Source organism: Eriocheir sinensis, unplaced genomic scaffold (genome assembly GCF_024679095.1).
Source record: "Eriocheir sinensis breed Jianghai 21 unplaced genomic scaffold, ASM2467909v1 Scaffold12, whole genome shotgun sequence".
NCBI classification, from domain to species: Eukaryota; Metazoa; Arthropoda; class Malacostraca; order Decapoda; family Varunidae; genus Eriocheir; species Eriocheir sinensis.
This window is the reverse complement of record NW_026110518.1, coordinates 847,865-862,776: the sequence shown is the minus strand read 5'-3', so window position 1 is coordinate 862,776 and position 14,912 is coordinate 847,865. Positions and strand designations below refer to the sequence as shown.

At 44.6% G+C, this 14,912-nt stretch overlaps 1 protein-coding gene across 2 annotated transcripts in view; it reads right to left on the bottom strand.

The window, feature by feature from the left end:
* Window positions 1-14,912, bottom strand: part of LOC126989507 (omega-amidase NIT2-like) — a 54,406-nt gene that overhangs the window by 12,070 nt on the left and 27,424 nt on the right. For both annotated transcript variants that reach the window (XM_050848086.1, XM_050848085.1), the window contains exons 3-4: window positions 10,600-10,746; window positions 9,913-10,094 (exon numbers count right to left, since the gene is read on the bottom strand). In XM_050848086.1, the coding sequence (XP_050704043.1) occupies window positions 9,913-10,094; window positions 10,600-10,746 (329 nt within the window). The remainder of the gene's footprint in view (window positions 1-9,912; window positions 10,095-10,599; window positions 10,747-14,912) is intronic.

The following is a 14,912-nucleotide window of genomic DNA, read 5'->3' as shown; positions in this document are numbered from 1 at the left end:
ACATAACTCCACAATGTCCCTTTGAGACATAACTCCACTGTCCCTTTGAGACATAACACCAAGATTAGTGATAGGCAGTTCCACCCCAGCCAACCTCTTGGTTCGCCGGCAGTGTGGGTACTTAACCTTAGTCCCCTGGTACTCTCGATGGCAAGATTCGGCACCTCAGTCACCCATTCCTTTCATTCTAGTCTACTATCACTCCCTCATTCATTCTAACCTTTCATTTTGTCAGGTCTCCTAAGGTGGGGATACGAGAGCTTGTCACGTCCTGAAGTCGTCCCACCCCGGCACGACCCGTGTTGACTGTTAGTTGCAGCCAATTTCTGCGAAATAAAGTGGCTACCACATCACAAAAACCTTCCAATTACTACTCGCGTCTCCGCCAAGTGTGTTAGTGCACCACAGGGTTACCAGTAGCCTTACAAACATTCTAAACTTTCCATGTCTCACTGGATCGTCACTTCTAACTCGTCTGGGGAAGTCATGGCCACCGTAAAAGATGACCCTGGCACAGCACATCCAGGAGAGACTTGAGTGTGCGAAGCATCCTCTCCATGACGACGTTTCCAGTGGGGCGGTAGGTGGTAGGGGAATATAATGTTTTGAAGTGTTGCTGGCAGAAATGTGGGAAGGCGTTCGATATGAACCCGCCCCCGTTGTCCAGGTCGATACCTTCTCGGGCGTTCCGTAGTCAGTCACATACTCTACTATAGCCTTCAGCACTTGTTGTGTGTGCTTAGATTGAAGTGGGTGGAATTTTATGAATCGACTACAATGACTGATGATGGTGAACACATATCGGGTTTTCTGACCTCCCGCAAACAGGTCGGTCAGATAGACGCCTTTATACAACGGTAATTCCTGCCAGGGCTTCTATAGTCCTTGAATTGTTGTCAAGTTGGACCTTGTTCTACATAGCGACAGACGACTACTTTCAAGTTGCACCGATGTGGAACATTTACTGGTGATTAATAGACTAAGTTAAGCGTGTATCAAAATGGAGAGAGGATTTTTTCAAGAAATATTACACGAGGTCAAATTTAAATATCTAATTTAGCAAACGAAAATTATCACTTCCAAACCCATGTTTAGAAACTGCTTCAACCGACAGCTATAATATGATGGATCCTTTTTAAGTAAGATCACCTATCCTATTTCTAACTTAAATTTTACATATTTATACTCGGCCAGATTCTTAAAACCACATTTAACTTGTAGTAATAGGAGGCCTATTCACAAGTTTTTGCCCGACCGGTATATTTAGTTAAACGAAGTATATGAGTATGTAAGTCTAGTAAATTTTATTCTAATCTAAGAATAATAAAGATTAATATTTTTACACCTCAGCAATAAAACTCTGCATTTGCATACTCGCTCTTCACTCGGAAATAACCTTAAAAAATCTCACCTAAAAGTTGAGCTGTTTTCGAATTTGGTTATTAAAGCTGTTTTCCACATGGTCTGTGATGAGTGGGCACTTAGGCAAATAATGATGAGACATCCCACCGCTTATGCCACTAGTGTGTTGTAAAGCTTCGGTCTTTAAGCTGTGAGGTATTACGAGGGTGTAATGTATGCCTCCATCAATAGTTTCCCTAGCATAGTATAGAATCTCATCCCCTATTTCAAATTGCTACAAGATGGTTTTATGGTAACGTTTAGTAGGGACAGAACCTCCTTCCAGATATTCAATTAATTCTCTCCATTTCACTTCTTCTCTCTGTCGTTCTTTAAAGACTAATTTGGGATGACCTACTATACATTTCAGCGGCGGACAAACGCTGTTTTTCGAAAATATCTTCTAAACGAATCGTTGGATCAGTATGATATTTCAGTACACTACCTTTAACACCCGGACCTAATTTGTGGCTGACATACCATATTGCAATATGTGTTATGTTAGGAGTTTACTGACTGATATTAAGCCTAATCCAGTCATCATATCAAAGGTGTTAAACAGAATCGGACGAGTGTGGGGTACTCGTCTAACCCCTCCACCAACGCCCCGAACAACCCCCAGACCACTCCTTCCCTACCCCAATATTGCAGTATCCCCCTCCTCGTTTCCCTCTTCACCCCCCTACTCACACCATCCCCCTTCCCCAGCCCGAGGCTATGACTTGCAGAGGCAGGGTATAACTCATTGACTGCCGAGGCGCACCCAGGTGTTGTACAGTAATTATCAATGTGAAATACGTCTTGCCTCCATGGAATTGTACCATGCTCTTAGTTAATAATCATATATATACATATACACCTACATAACATTCTAATATATAATACAGTGATGGGAGAAATAGGGAGGGACACAAGAGTGATGAGGGAGGCGAGGAGCTAGAAGGAGAAGAGGAGGGATAATGAGAGCGAGAAGGGGAGAAGTAGTTGTGGAATAGTTTGGGAGGGTGTTCGGGGGGCACACTTTCCTTCGAATGCGTCAACATGACTCGTCGGGTTTGTGTTATTTTTCACGAGTAAACTCCTCCCATAACACATATAGTAATGTGGTATGTTAGCCATAAATTAGGTCCGGACGATAATTGTAGTGTGCTGAAATATCATACTGATCCAACGATTCGTTTAGGAGATATTTACGAAAAACAGCGTTTGTCCGCCGCTGAAATGTATAGTAGGAATGTGGTTTCAGGAATACGTTGGATGATTAGCACTGGCCTTGAAAGTTGGTCGGCCACGAAGTTGTACTTCCCCTTTAAATACTGTATCTCATAACTGGATTCTCTCATTTCTAAGACCCAGCGGTTCATTCTCGCGGATTTGGTAAGGGGTTGATAGTCGGTTACTATGGTGAATCTAGTACCCCACGGATAATGGTGAAACTGCCGACAGGTAAGCAAGACCGCTAGTGCTTCCTTGTCAGTGGCGGAGTATCGGCACTCAGTGTGATTTAATTTCTTCGAGAATTAGCCGAGAGGTTTGGTGACTCCGCATAGTTGGATCTGACTTATGACTCTGCCTACATGGGTGTTACTGGCGTCGGTGGTTATTATGAACGGCTGGTTAGTTTGCGCTCTGGCTGGCACTGGCGCATTAGCAAGGCATTCCTTAAATGTCTCGAAAGCCGTTTGACATTGTTCATTCCAATTGCAGCTTTCCTTGGCCCGAGTGAGGTTAGTGAGAGTGGCGGCTATTTTTGCAGTTATTTACATGTTTTCGATAGAACCCGGCCATTCCTGAGAATCTCCTGACTTCTTTTACTTTAGTTGGGGGTTTCATTTCTAAGATAGCTTCTACATTCTCAGGATTAGGTCGGCTGCCCTTTTTTGAGATCTTGTATCCTAGGAATGTGACTTCCTTCTTCCCACATTCGCATTTACTTAAGTTTAGTTTGACGCCATTCTCAGTGAGTAGGGAAAAAACCTTTCTCAGTCGGCTTGTTAAGGTAGAAAAATCTGGTGCCCAAATGATTAAATCGTCCAAATTTTTTTTAATCCAGCCTTCTTTAAGCAGGGGAGATAGGAGGGTAGCCATATGGCGAGAAAAAATCGCAGGGGAGCAGCTTAAGCCAAACGGCAGTCGCCTGAATCTATACAAGGTGACTCCATCACTGAAGGTGGTAACGTCCCTGCTGTTTTCATCTACTAAAATTTGAAAATAAGCCTCACGCATGTCAAGGGTGGCATAAAATTGCTGGCCCGCTGCTTGTTCTACTAGCTCTCCCAGTCTCGGCAAGGGATAAATATCAGTACTAAGGTGCGTGTTAACGTGTCGGTAGTCTAGACCCATCAGGTTTATTCGCTAAGACAATGGGTGAAAGCCACGCAGATGTCGACTTCTCAATGACTTCCCTATTCTCTTTGTCTTGTAACATTTCCGCTATCACCTTTTTTGCCTGTTCAGGGTAACGATATCTAAGGCCTCGACTCGGTCTCGGGTCGGCTACATTAAGTTTCGCAGGGGGGCCTGCCATTAACCCTAGTTCACTTTTGTCCAGAATGAAAAGTTCCTCTTTTTGTTCATGAGTAAGATGGTTCCATTTCTGCTGTTTTATAATTTCTGCTAGTCGTACTGTTCTGCTACCCTGGATGTTCACTTGATCGGTGGTTGGGAGGAGGTCATGTTGAATCTCCCGGGTGTTCCGGATAACCTCGGCCGTCTCACTCGCATGGTCTGGTTCGTCGTCGAGGTATTTATATGAACCTAATAGCGTTCCCGGTTTGAATCAATTTACTGCTTTGGTGTTGTTAACGAAAGGAAGGTAGATGGTGTTTTGCTCATTTACTTTAGTTAAGTAAACTGTTTTGACTGATTTAGGGTTGAGGATGAACCAGCAAGGTGGTATTTGGGTTTTCCTTTACCTGGATAGGGATAAATTGTGACGTATAGGGTTCCATATTTTTTTTTTTTTTTTTTTTACAGCAAAGGAGACAGCTCAAGGGCACAAAAAAGTAAACATTAATAAAAAAAAAAAAGCCCGCTACTCGCTGCTCCTAAAAAGAATCCAAAGAGGTGGCCGAAAGATAAGTCAGTTTCGGGAGGAGAGGTGTCCTGATACCCTCCTCTTGAAAGAGTTCAAGTCGTAGGCAGGAGGAAATACAGATGAAGGAAGATTGTTCCAGAGTTTACCAGCGTGAGGGATGAAAGAGTGAAGATGCTGGTTAACTCTTGCATAAGGGGTTTGGACAGTATAGGGATGAGCATGAGTAGAAAGTCGAGTGCAGCGGGGCCGCGGGAGGGGGGGGAGGCATGCAGTTAGCAAGTTCAGAAGAGCAGTCAGCGTGGAAATATCGATAGAAGATAGAAAGAGAGGCAACATTGCGGCGGAATTTAAGAGGTAGAAGACTATCAGTATGAGGAGGAGAGCTGATGAGACGAAGAGCCTTTGCCTCCACTCTGTCCAGAAGAGCTGTGTGGTGGAGCCCCCACACATGAGATGCATACTCCATACGAGGGCGGACAAGGCCCCTGTATATGGATAGCAACTGTGCAGCGGAGAAGAACTGGCGGAGACGGTACAGAACGCCCAGCCTCGAGGAAGCTGATTTAGTAAGAGATGAGATATGAAGTTTCCAGTTGAGATTTTGAGTTAAGGATAGACCGAGGATGTTTAGTGTTGAGGAAGGTGATAGCTGGGTGTTGTCAAAGAATAGGGGATAGTTGTTTGGAAGATTGTGTCGAGTGGATAGGTGGAGAAACTGTTTTTGAGGCGTTGAAGGACACCAGGTTCTTCTTGCCTCAATCGGAAATAATAGTAAGGTCTGAGGCTAAGCGTTCTGCAGCCTCCAGCCTTGAGTCGTTAAGTTCCTGAAGGGTGGGTCTTCTATTAAAAGAAGTTGAATAATGCAGAGTGGAATCATCGGCGTAGGAATGGATAGGACAGTTCGTTTTGGAAAGAAGATCATCAATGAACAACAGAAAAAGAGTGGGAGAGAGGACAGAACCCTGTGGGACACCACTGTTAGGGGAAGAACAGTGACCGTCTACCACGGCAAAAATAGAACGGTCAGAAAGGAAACTGGAGATAAAGGTACAGAGAGAGGATAGAGACCGTAGGAGGGTAGTTTAGAAAGCAAAGATTTGTGCCAGACCCTATCAAAAGCTTTTGATATGTCCAGCGCAATAGCAAAAGTTTCACCGAAACGGCTAAGAGAGGATGACCAAGAGTCAGTTAAGAAGGCTAGGAGATCACCAGTAGAACGCCCCTTGCGGAACCCATACTGGCGATCAGATAGAAGGTCAGAAGTGGAAAGGTGCTTTTGAATCTTACGGTTAAGGATTGATTCAAAAGCTTTAGATAGACAAGAAAGTAAAGCAATAGGACGGTAGTTTGAGGGATTGGAGCGGTCACCCTTCTTAGGTACAGGCTGTGTGAAGGCATACTTCCAGCAAGAAGGAAAGGTAGATGTTGACAGGCAGAGGCGAAAGAGTTTGACCAGGCAGGGTGACAGCACGGGGGCACAGTTTTTAAGGACAATAGGAGGCACTCCATCAGGTCCATAAGCCTTCTGAGGATTGAGGCCAGAGAGGGCATAGAAAACATCATTTTGAAGAATATGAAGAGGCTTTGTGAGATTTACCCCTTTAGGGATGTCGCCGTGGGCTAGGGGCGGGGGAATGCTTCGTATTCTCTCTACTTTCCTTTTCTGTCGTCTTATGTGACCAACTACGTATGAAGCATTACCCCAGACTATCTCGTCCAACCTTCCGTTCCATTGAAAAGGAACCTTCCCTAAGTGTCAGTACCCAGCAGTAGCTCTGCATCAAGGTAACTGTTTGGGACTACTGGAACCCATTGTTTGTGTACATGATCGTTACCTACCCCGATTTCTAACCAAACCATATCAATAACTCGGAGAGCGGAACCCGTGACGCCTCTTAAACTAGGTATGTTGCGTCTTTTATTTATTTCACTCCCTAGTTCATATGCAGCCGATTCTTTGATAAGGGTATGACCATTACCCGTGTCTACTACCACTGCTCTCATGATTTTACTGATGATAGCCAAACTGTGTCCCTGTGTTAGTCATGTTCGGCTGGCTGATTGACCTGGGCAGTTTTTATTTCCACGCCAGCATCCGTACTTCTTGCAATCGAAGCAAGTACCACGTGTCGGTTTCCGCCAACATTATCTCAAGAAATGTGTGTGGGACCGACAGTATGAGCAATATCGTTCTCATCGTGACTGACGGGTTGAGGTTTGTAATTGTCCTACCCGTTCCGTTAAGTTCCTAATCTGCTTTTTAAGTTGTTCTACCTCTGAGGATTCGCTGGATGTAGCATTTGGTTTAGGCGTATCGTTAGGGTTGGGTGGACAGTTCGCAGGTGGTGATTCAGTGGCCGTTTTTCGCTCTTCTCTAACTCTATATAGAGAGGATGCGTGGGTAGCTTCGGGCCACTGGCTCTCATGTTCCACTCGATCAATGAATTTATTTTATGGGTAGTCCTCATCCAGGAATCCTTCTAATTTAGCTTTTGATTCGGGAGTCAAGCCGTGCCACAGTTTCCTTTTTATTGCTTTGTCCGCGTCTCCAGAGTGGCATACTGGCAAATTAAATTATTAGTAATGGTCTGGGGCGATGATGCCCAGTCATATTTTAGGGAGTCTATTTCTTGTCATGCTCATCAAAATTTACGTCGGTGGAGAACTCTGTTTTTAATAACTTTTTAAGGTCTTCCCAGGTGATACACTGATGTTGGGTCTGATGGTTGTGAATGAGAGCTGCTAGCTCAGAGCTTACTCGCCCTTTTGCTACCTGCATCCTTCTCAGATCGTCGTCGCTAACCTGCTCGACTAGTTCAAAAAATATCTGGAGCTGTGTGGTTGAATTGAGCCCTTGTAGTTGGTCCAGCTCCAGAATGGGTATGTCTCGCGGTTTGGTATTCCCTGTGACTGGCCGTGGGGGAGTTTGTAACTGCGCCCCGAGTCTTTGAATAACTTCATTCTGCCGGGTTAATACATCTTTGAGGCAACTTACTTCCTGCTCTAAGGCATCTATGTCCCTTGCAAACCGCCTATCGGCCGTGGGGTCTTGTCCTGGCGGGGGTTTGGTTTCTACTAATTGATCGTATGAACCCCACTTCCGCGGCAGTGGTTTCTCGGCCATTTTTGACAATGTGACTTCTCACGATGGGTGAGATGTAGGTCAGGGGTCCCAGGTTGAGGTTCGATCCTCTTTTTACCGTCGGTACGGGTGTACGCTCCAGTATCCTGTTACCATTCCGTACCTACACCTCACTCATCGGAGTCATCCCCTCCCATGAATCCCTGGATAAGCTTTTTGAATTTATCTTCGATACTCATTCGACCGGCTTCGCTCCAATGGACTCCGTCCTCCGATAGCTCATCCACAAATTGCTTGTTGTTAAAATTATGTTTTTAAGGTCTTTCTTAATTCGGTTATTAATCCCGCACTGAATTATCTTATACTGATCAGGGGAAAGATTTCTGGGTTGGAGTCTAGGTTCAATTTGACATACATACACTACAGCCTGGCAGTTTTCTTAAAACGCGTGACAAATATCATTAATGTAGTTGAAAACAATTGCTGGGTCAATACTACTAGTGATATCATTGCTTTCGATCCACAAAATGGCCAAACCATGTTCCCACTCGAGCACTTCATTCATACGTGGGTCGTCAAAGAACGAGCGAGTTTTGCCTCCGGGGGCACGGCAAATCCTTACGTTCGCTCCTGGCAGTTTAACGAAGAGACGATGTCTCCGTAGAGCTTATTTTCTCTTTATCTTCTTTTTCCCAACACGTCCTCTGCGTGTATCGAAACACACGAGAAATTAATCAAGACCAGAAGAGGGTATTCGCGGGCTGCCTGGGATTGAACCGGCGACCAGCGTGACGGGAGAGCCACTCCTTACCGAGTCGGCCAAAGAGGTACCCCACTGGTTAAGTGGGTTATGGGAGGCTTGTTCATCAGGCATAGTCGCCGCACTACACGACTTTCCCCTCTATGTAGATTAATTTCTGTGTGTTGAGACCTTAAATAGTGACCACTGTCGGTTCACTATTCCACAACGTCCCCGTAGAGACATATCTCCAACTCTCCCACTTTCTATTACCCTCGGAGAGCATGGGCCATCCTCCCTGTTACCCCTTCGGGGAAACTCAACAGAATCGCAGGATAGGATCTCACCGCTGCCACCAGTTTAATGAAGAGACAGTGTCCCCGTAGAGCTTATTTTCTCTTTTTCTTCTATTTCCCAACACGTCTTTTGCGTGTATCGAAACACACGAGAAATTATATCAAGACCAAAAGAGGGTATTCGCCGGCTGCCTGGGATTGAACCCGCGACCAGCGTGACGGGAGAGCCACTCCTTACCGAGTCGGCCAAAGAGATACCCCACTGGCTAAGTGGGTTATGGAAGGCTTGTTCATCAGGCATAGTCGTTGGGATGGCATGTTCCTCCCTTCTCCTTTGTTGTTTACTTGCAACAATACACTATCAATCAATATAATGGCCACATGGATCTCAGTGTTATGGTATATTTAAAATTATATTTTTTAGGAAGATATATTCGTATATTAACAATGAATTAGTTTACGTTTATAATAATAATACCTCTATGTAACTTGTAGTTGCCAGATAGCAGGTGACTGAGTTGCCTAGGATAGGAATGGAAGATCAGCTTGTTGAATATATTAATAGTAACGACACCGTTATGTATGTCAAAAGAGATGTTGAGAAACGGTGACAAATCAAAATAACAGGAGTCTACCCAGTTACGACTGTCAATGTAGCCTATTTATATAATTTTTTATGTGAATATTTCTCCCTCTCCTTATACAATATCTTATTAATTCTCCTCTATTTTAGGTCTAATTTGATGATGTTTAGAAGATATTGATGTTGGAAAACCTTTTTTTATCAATGAAAAAATGTATTTAACACAAAAATATGCATTAAAACACACAAAAAATAACATTTTAGTTGGACAGCGCGGGACACAATCGGCTTTACTTGGATGACTCATCGGCAAAGAATCCAGCAAGCTGCCATGCCTTCTCTATACTCGAGACGGCAATGACCAGCTGCGGCAGCAGCAGCTGCTTGGTTCAGAGCAGACACCTTGACGACTTAAGTGTATGTGTTCTTCACTCCAGGTGTGAACAGAAAGAGGCATGCGCATCCATCGAGGAAGTGCGTGTTGCATGCGTAGAGACATAGGCAGATGCACGGCAACCAGGCGCAAGGCGCACAGGTCTTAAGGGACACTTGTGGAGATAGACAGACACTAAGACTTGCAACAGAAGCTTCGATCCAAAATTAAATGACAGACTGACAAGCATGAGGTCGGGGTGTGAGGCAGAGGAGGAGTGTGTGTGGCAGGTCAGTGTAAGGAACATGAGACAATTGTGGTGATCAGCGGACATCTCGGATTGCGACGGAAGCTTTGATCATTGTCTCCATTGCTTCCAAAATTACATGAACAAAACTTACCTTTCTGTACTTTGCTAACATGTTGCCCTGTGGCCCCCAGACTGTGCAGGTGTTGTAGATCTTGTCTCCCTCCCTCTCCCGCACCGAGCCGCCCACCACAAACACGCCAAACTTCTTCGCCGCGTCACCGAGGGGGGCGGTGCTCTCGCCGGGGACGGGCTCCACGTAATTAGTATTCGCACCTGTGGAGACGATGCTGTTGAACTGTTACAAAAAACAAACAGTGTTGTAAATATGTATAATATGTTTAATAAAATGATTTCTCTCTATACATGGGGAGGCGGTGGCCAGGTGGTCAGCGTGCAGGTGTGGTGAGCCCGTGGACCAAGGTTTGAGTCCCACCGAAACACGCTGATTTTTCAAGCCAGAGTGTCTGAAGGTTACCCACATGCTGCCCAGATCTTCAATCAACCATAACGTCAGCGGCATCGTTCAAGTGCTGCGCGGGGGGGTAGCATGGGCCAGGCAAAGAGTCATATAACGCAGCAGCCACTATAAACAGAATTCGCCTGCTAATGAACTGGGGCATTCCAAGAGGGCCATCAAGAGAGCCTACCAGCGCAAGAGGCAGCACCAAAAAAAAATAATAATAATAAATAATAATAATAATATTAATAAATAAAATAAATAAATATATAAATAAAATAAAAAAAATCACTTCATACTCATGTAAGCAAAGCTCCTTACTGAGGCTGCAGGGTCCGTTGAAGCACTCCGGCAACACCACCAGCTGGGCATCGTTGCCGGCAGCCTCCTCGACGAGCTGCACGGCCCGCTCCACGTTCTTGGTCTTCTCCTCGGCCACAGCCATTTGGACCAGAGCAATGCGTAAGGCTGTCAAAGAGGAAGTAGAACCATTTAGCTGTCAAGAAGGATATAGTACCATCTAGTTGTCAAGGAGGATGCACTACCATTTAGCTGTCAAGGAGGATGTAGTACCATCTAGCTGTCAAGGAGGATGTAGTACCATCTAGCTGTCAAGGAGGATGTACTACCATTTACTGTCAAGGAGGATGTAGTACCGTTTAGCTGTCAAGAAGGATACAGTACCATCTAGCTGTCAAGGAGGATGTACTACCATTTAGTTGTCAAGGAGGATGTACTGCCATTTAGCTGTCAAGAAGGATACAGTACCATCTAGCTGTCAAGGAGGATGTGCTACCATTTAGCTGTCAAGGAGGATGTAGTAACGTTTAACTGTCAAGGAGGATGTAGTACCATCAAGCTGTCAAGGAGGATGTAGTACCATTTAGCTGTCAAGGAGGATGTAGTACCATTTAGCTGTCAAGGAGGATGTACTACCATTTAGCTGTCAAGGAGGATATAGTACCATTTAGCTGTCAAGAAAAGTGTAGTACCATTTAGCTGTCAAGGAGGATATACTACAATTTAGCTGTCAAGGAGGATGTAGTACCATCTAGCTGTCAAGGAGGATGTACTACCATTTAGCTGTCAACGAGGAAGTAGTAACGTTTAAGTGTCAAGGAGGATATAGTACCATCTAGCCGTCAAGGAGGATGTACTACCATTTAGCTGTCAAGGAGGATGTAGTACCACCTAGCTGTCAAGGAGGATGTACTACCATTTACCTGTCAAGGAGGATGTATTACCATTTAGCTGTCAAGGAGGATGTTGTATAATTCAGCTGTCAAGGAGGATATAGTACCATCTAGCTGTCAAGTAGAAAAAAAAAATTACAGCTAAGGGCGTAAAAAAAAAAAAAAAAAAAAACAAGCCCGCTACTCACTGCTCCCGAACAGAGGTCAAAGGAGTGTCCAAAACGAGAGGTCAATTTCGAGAGAAGAGGTGTCCTGATACCCTCCTCTTGAAAGAGTTCAAGTCGTAGGTAGGAGGAAATACAGATGAAGGAATATTGTTCCAGAGTTTACCAGCGTGAGGGATGAAGGAGTGAAGATGCTGGTTGACTCTTGCATAAAGGGGTTTGGACAGTAAAGGGATGAGCATGAGTAGAAAGTCGTGTGCAACGGGGTCGCGGGAGGAGAGGAGGCATGCAGTTAGCAAGTTCAGAAGAGCAGTCAGCATGAAAATATCGATAGAAGATAGAAAGAGAGGCAACATGGCGGCGGAATTTAAAAGGTAAAAGACTATCAGTATGAGGAGGAGAGCTGATGAGACAAAGAGCCTTTGACTCCACTCTGTCAAGGAGAGCTATGTGAGTGGACCCCCCCCCCCCCCCACACACACACACATGAGATTCATACTCTATACGAGGGCGGACAACGCCCCTGTAAATGGATAGCAACTGTGCGGGGAAGAAAAATCGGCGGAGACGGTACAGAACGCCCAGGCTCGAGGAAGCTGATTTAGTAAGAGGTGAAATATGAAGTTTCCAGTTGAGATTTTGAGTTAAGGATAGACCGAGGATATTTAGTGTTGAGGAAGATGATAGCTGAGTGTTGTCAAAGAATAGTGGATATTTGTTTGGAAGATTGTGTCGAGTAGATAGGTGGAGAAACTGTGTTTTTGAGGCGTTGAAGGACACCAGGTTCCTCTTGCCCCAATCAGAAATAATAGTAAGGTCTGAGGCTAAGCGTTCTGTTGCCTCCAGACTTGAATCGTTAAGTTCCTGTATGGTGGGTCTCCTATTAAAAGAAGTTGAGTAATGCAGAGTGGAGTCATCGGTGTAAGAATGGATAGGACAGTTCGTTTTGGAAAGAAGATCATCAATGAACAACAGAAAGAGAGTGGGAGATAGGACAGAACCCTGTGGGACACCACTGTTAATAGATTTAGGGGAAAAACAGTGACTGTCTACCACAGCAGAAATAAAACGGTCAGAAAGGAAACTGGAGATAAAGGTACAGAGAGAAGGATTGAAACCGTAGGAGGGTAGTTTGGAAAGCAAAGATTTGTGCCAGACCCTATCAAAAGCTTTTGATATGTCCAGCGCAATAGCAAAAGTTTCACCGAAACTGCTAAGAGAGGATGACCAAGAGTCAGTTAGGAAGGCAAGATCACCAGTAGAACACCCCTTACGGAACCCATACCGGCGATCAGATAGAAGGTCAGAAGTGGAAAGGTGCTTTTGAATCTTCCGGTTAAGGACTGATTCAAAAGCTTTAGATAGACAAGAAAGTAAAGCTATAGGACGGTAGTTTGAGGGATTGGAACGGTCACCTTTCTTAGGCACAGGACGTACGAAGGCGTACTTCCATCAGAAAGGCAAGGTAGATGTTGACAGGCAGAGGCGAAAGAGTTTGACCAGGCAGGGTGACAGCACGGAGGCACAGTTTCTAAGGACAATTGGAGGTACTCCATCAGGTCCATAAGCCTTCTGAGGATTGAGGCCAGAGAGGGCATAGAAAACATCATTTTGAAGAATCTTTATAACGGGCATAAAAGAGACTGAGGGAGGATGAGTAGGAGGAATATGCCCAAAATCGTCCAGAGTGGAGTTTTTAGAAAAAAAGTTTGAGAGTAGAGTTCAGCCTTAGAGATAGATGAGACGGCAGTGTTGCCGTCAGGACTGAGGAGTGGAGGGAAAAATGAAGAAGTGAAGTTAGAGGAGATGTTTTTGACTAGATGCCAGAAGTCACGGGAAGAGTTAGAGAAAGCAAGGTTTTGGCATTTCCTATTAATGAAAGACTTTTTGGTTAGTCGGATAATAGATTTGGCACGATTCCGGGCAGAAATGTAAAGTTCATAGTTAGCATTAGTTTGAAGGCTCTGGTACCTTTAGCGAGCTGCCTCTCTATCATTGACAGCACGAAAAGAAGCGTGATTAAACCAAGGCTTTTTAGCATGAGGAGTAGAGAAAGTACGTGGAATGTATGCCTCCATTCCAGAGACAATCACCTCTGTGATGCGCTGAGCATACACAGAGGGGTCTCCATCCTGGAAGCAGTAATCATTCCAAGGGAAATCGGAAAAGTACCTCCTCAGGTCGTCCCACCGAGCTGAAGCAAAATGCCAGAAGCATCGGCTTTTCGGCGGGTCCAGAGGGTGTACAGGAGCGATAGGACAGGATACAGAAATAAGATTCTGATCGGAGGAGCCCAACGGAGAGAACAGTTTGACAGAATAAGCAGAAGGGTTTGAGGTAAGGAAGAGGTATAGAATGTTGGGCCTGTCTCCAAGACGATCAGGAATACGGTAGTACCATCTAGCTGTCAAGGAGGATGTCCTACTATTTAGCTGTCAAGGAGGATGTACTACCATTTAGCTGTCAAGGAGGATGTAGTACCGTTTAACTGTAAAGGGGGATATAGTACCATTAAGCTGTCAAGGAGGATGTAGTACCATTTAGCTGTCAAGGAGGATGTAGTACCATCTAGCTGTCAAGGAGGATGTACTGCCATTTAGCTGTCAAGGAGGATGTAGTACCGTTTAACTGTCAAGGAGGATGTACTGCCATTTAGCTGTCAAGGAGGATGTAGTACCGTTTAACTGTCAAGGAGGATATAGTACCATTTAGCTGTCAAGAAAAATGTAGTACCATTTAGTTGTCAGGGAGGATGTAGTACAATTTGGCTGTCAAGGAAAATGTAATATTTAGCTGTCAAGGAGGATATAGTACCATTTAGCTGTAAAAGAGGATGTAGTACCATTTAGCTGTCAAGGAAGATGTAGTACCATTTATCTGTCAAGAAAGATGTAGTACCATTTAGCTCTCAAGGAGGATATAGTACCATTAAGCTGTCAAGGAAGATATAGTACCATTTAGCTGTCAAGGAAGATGTAGTACCATTTAGCTGTCAAGGAGGATTTAGTACCATTTAGCTGTCAAGGAAGATGTCGTACCATTTAGCTGTCAAGGAAGATGTAGTACCATTTAGCTGTCAAGGAAGATGTCGTACCATTTAGCTGTCAAGGAAGATGTCGTACCATTTAGCTGTCAAGGAAGATGTCGTACTATTTAGCTGTCAAGGAAGATGTAGTACCATTTAGCTGTCAAGGAAGATGTAGTATCATTTCGCTGTTAAGGAGGATGTAGTACCATTTAGCTGTCAAGGAAGATGTAGTATCATTTCGCTGTTAAG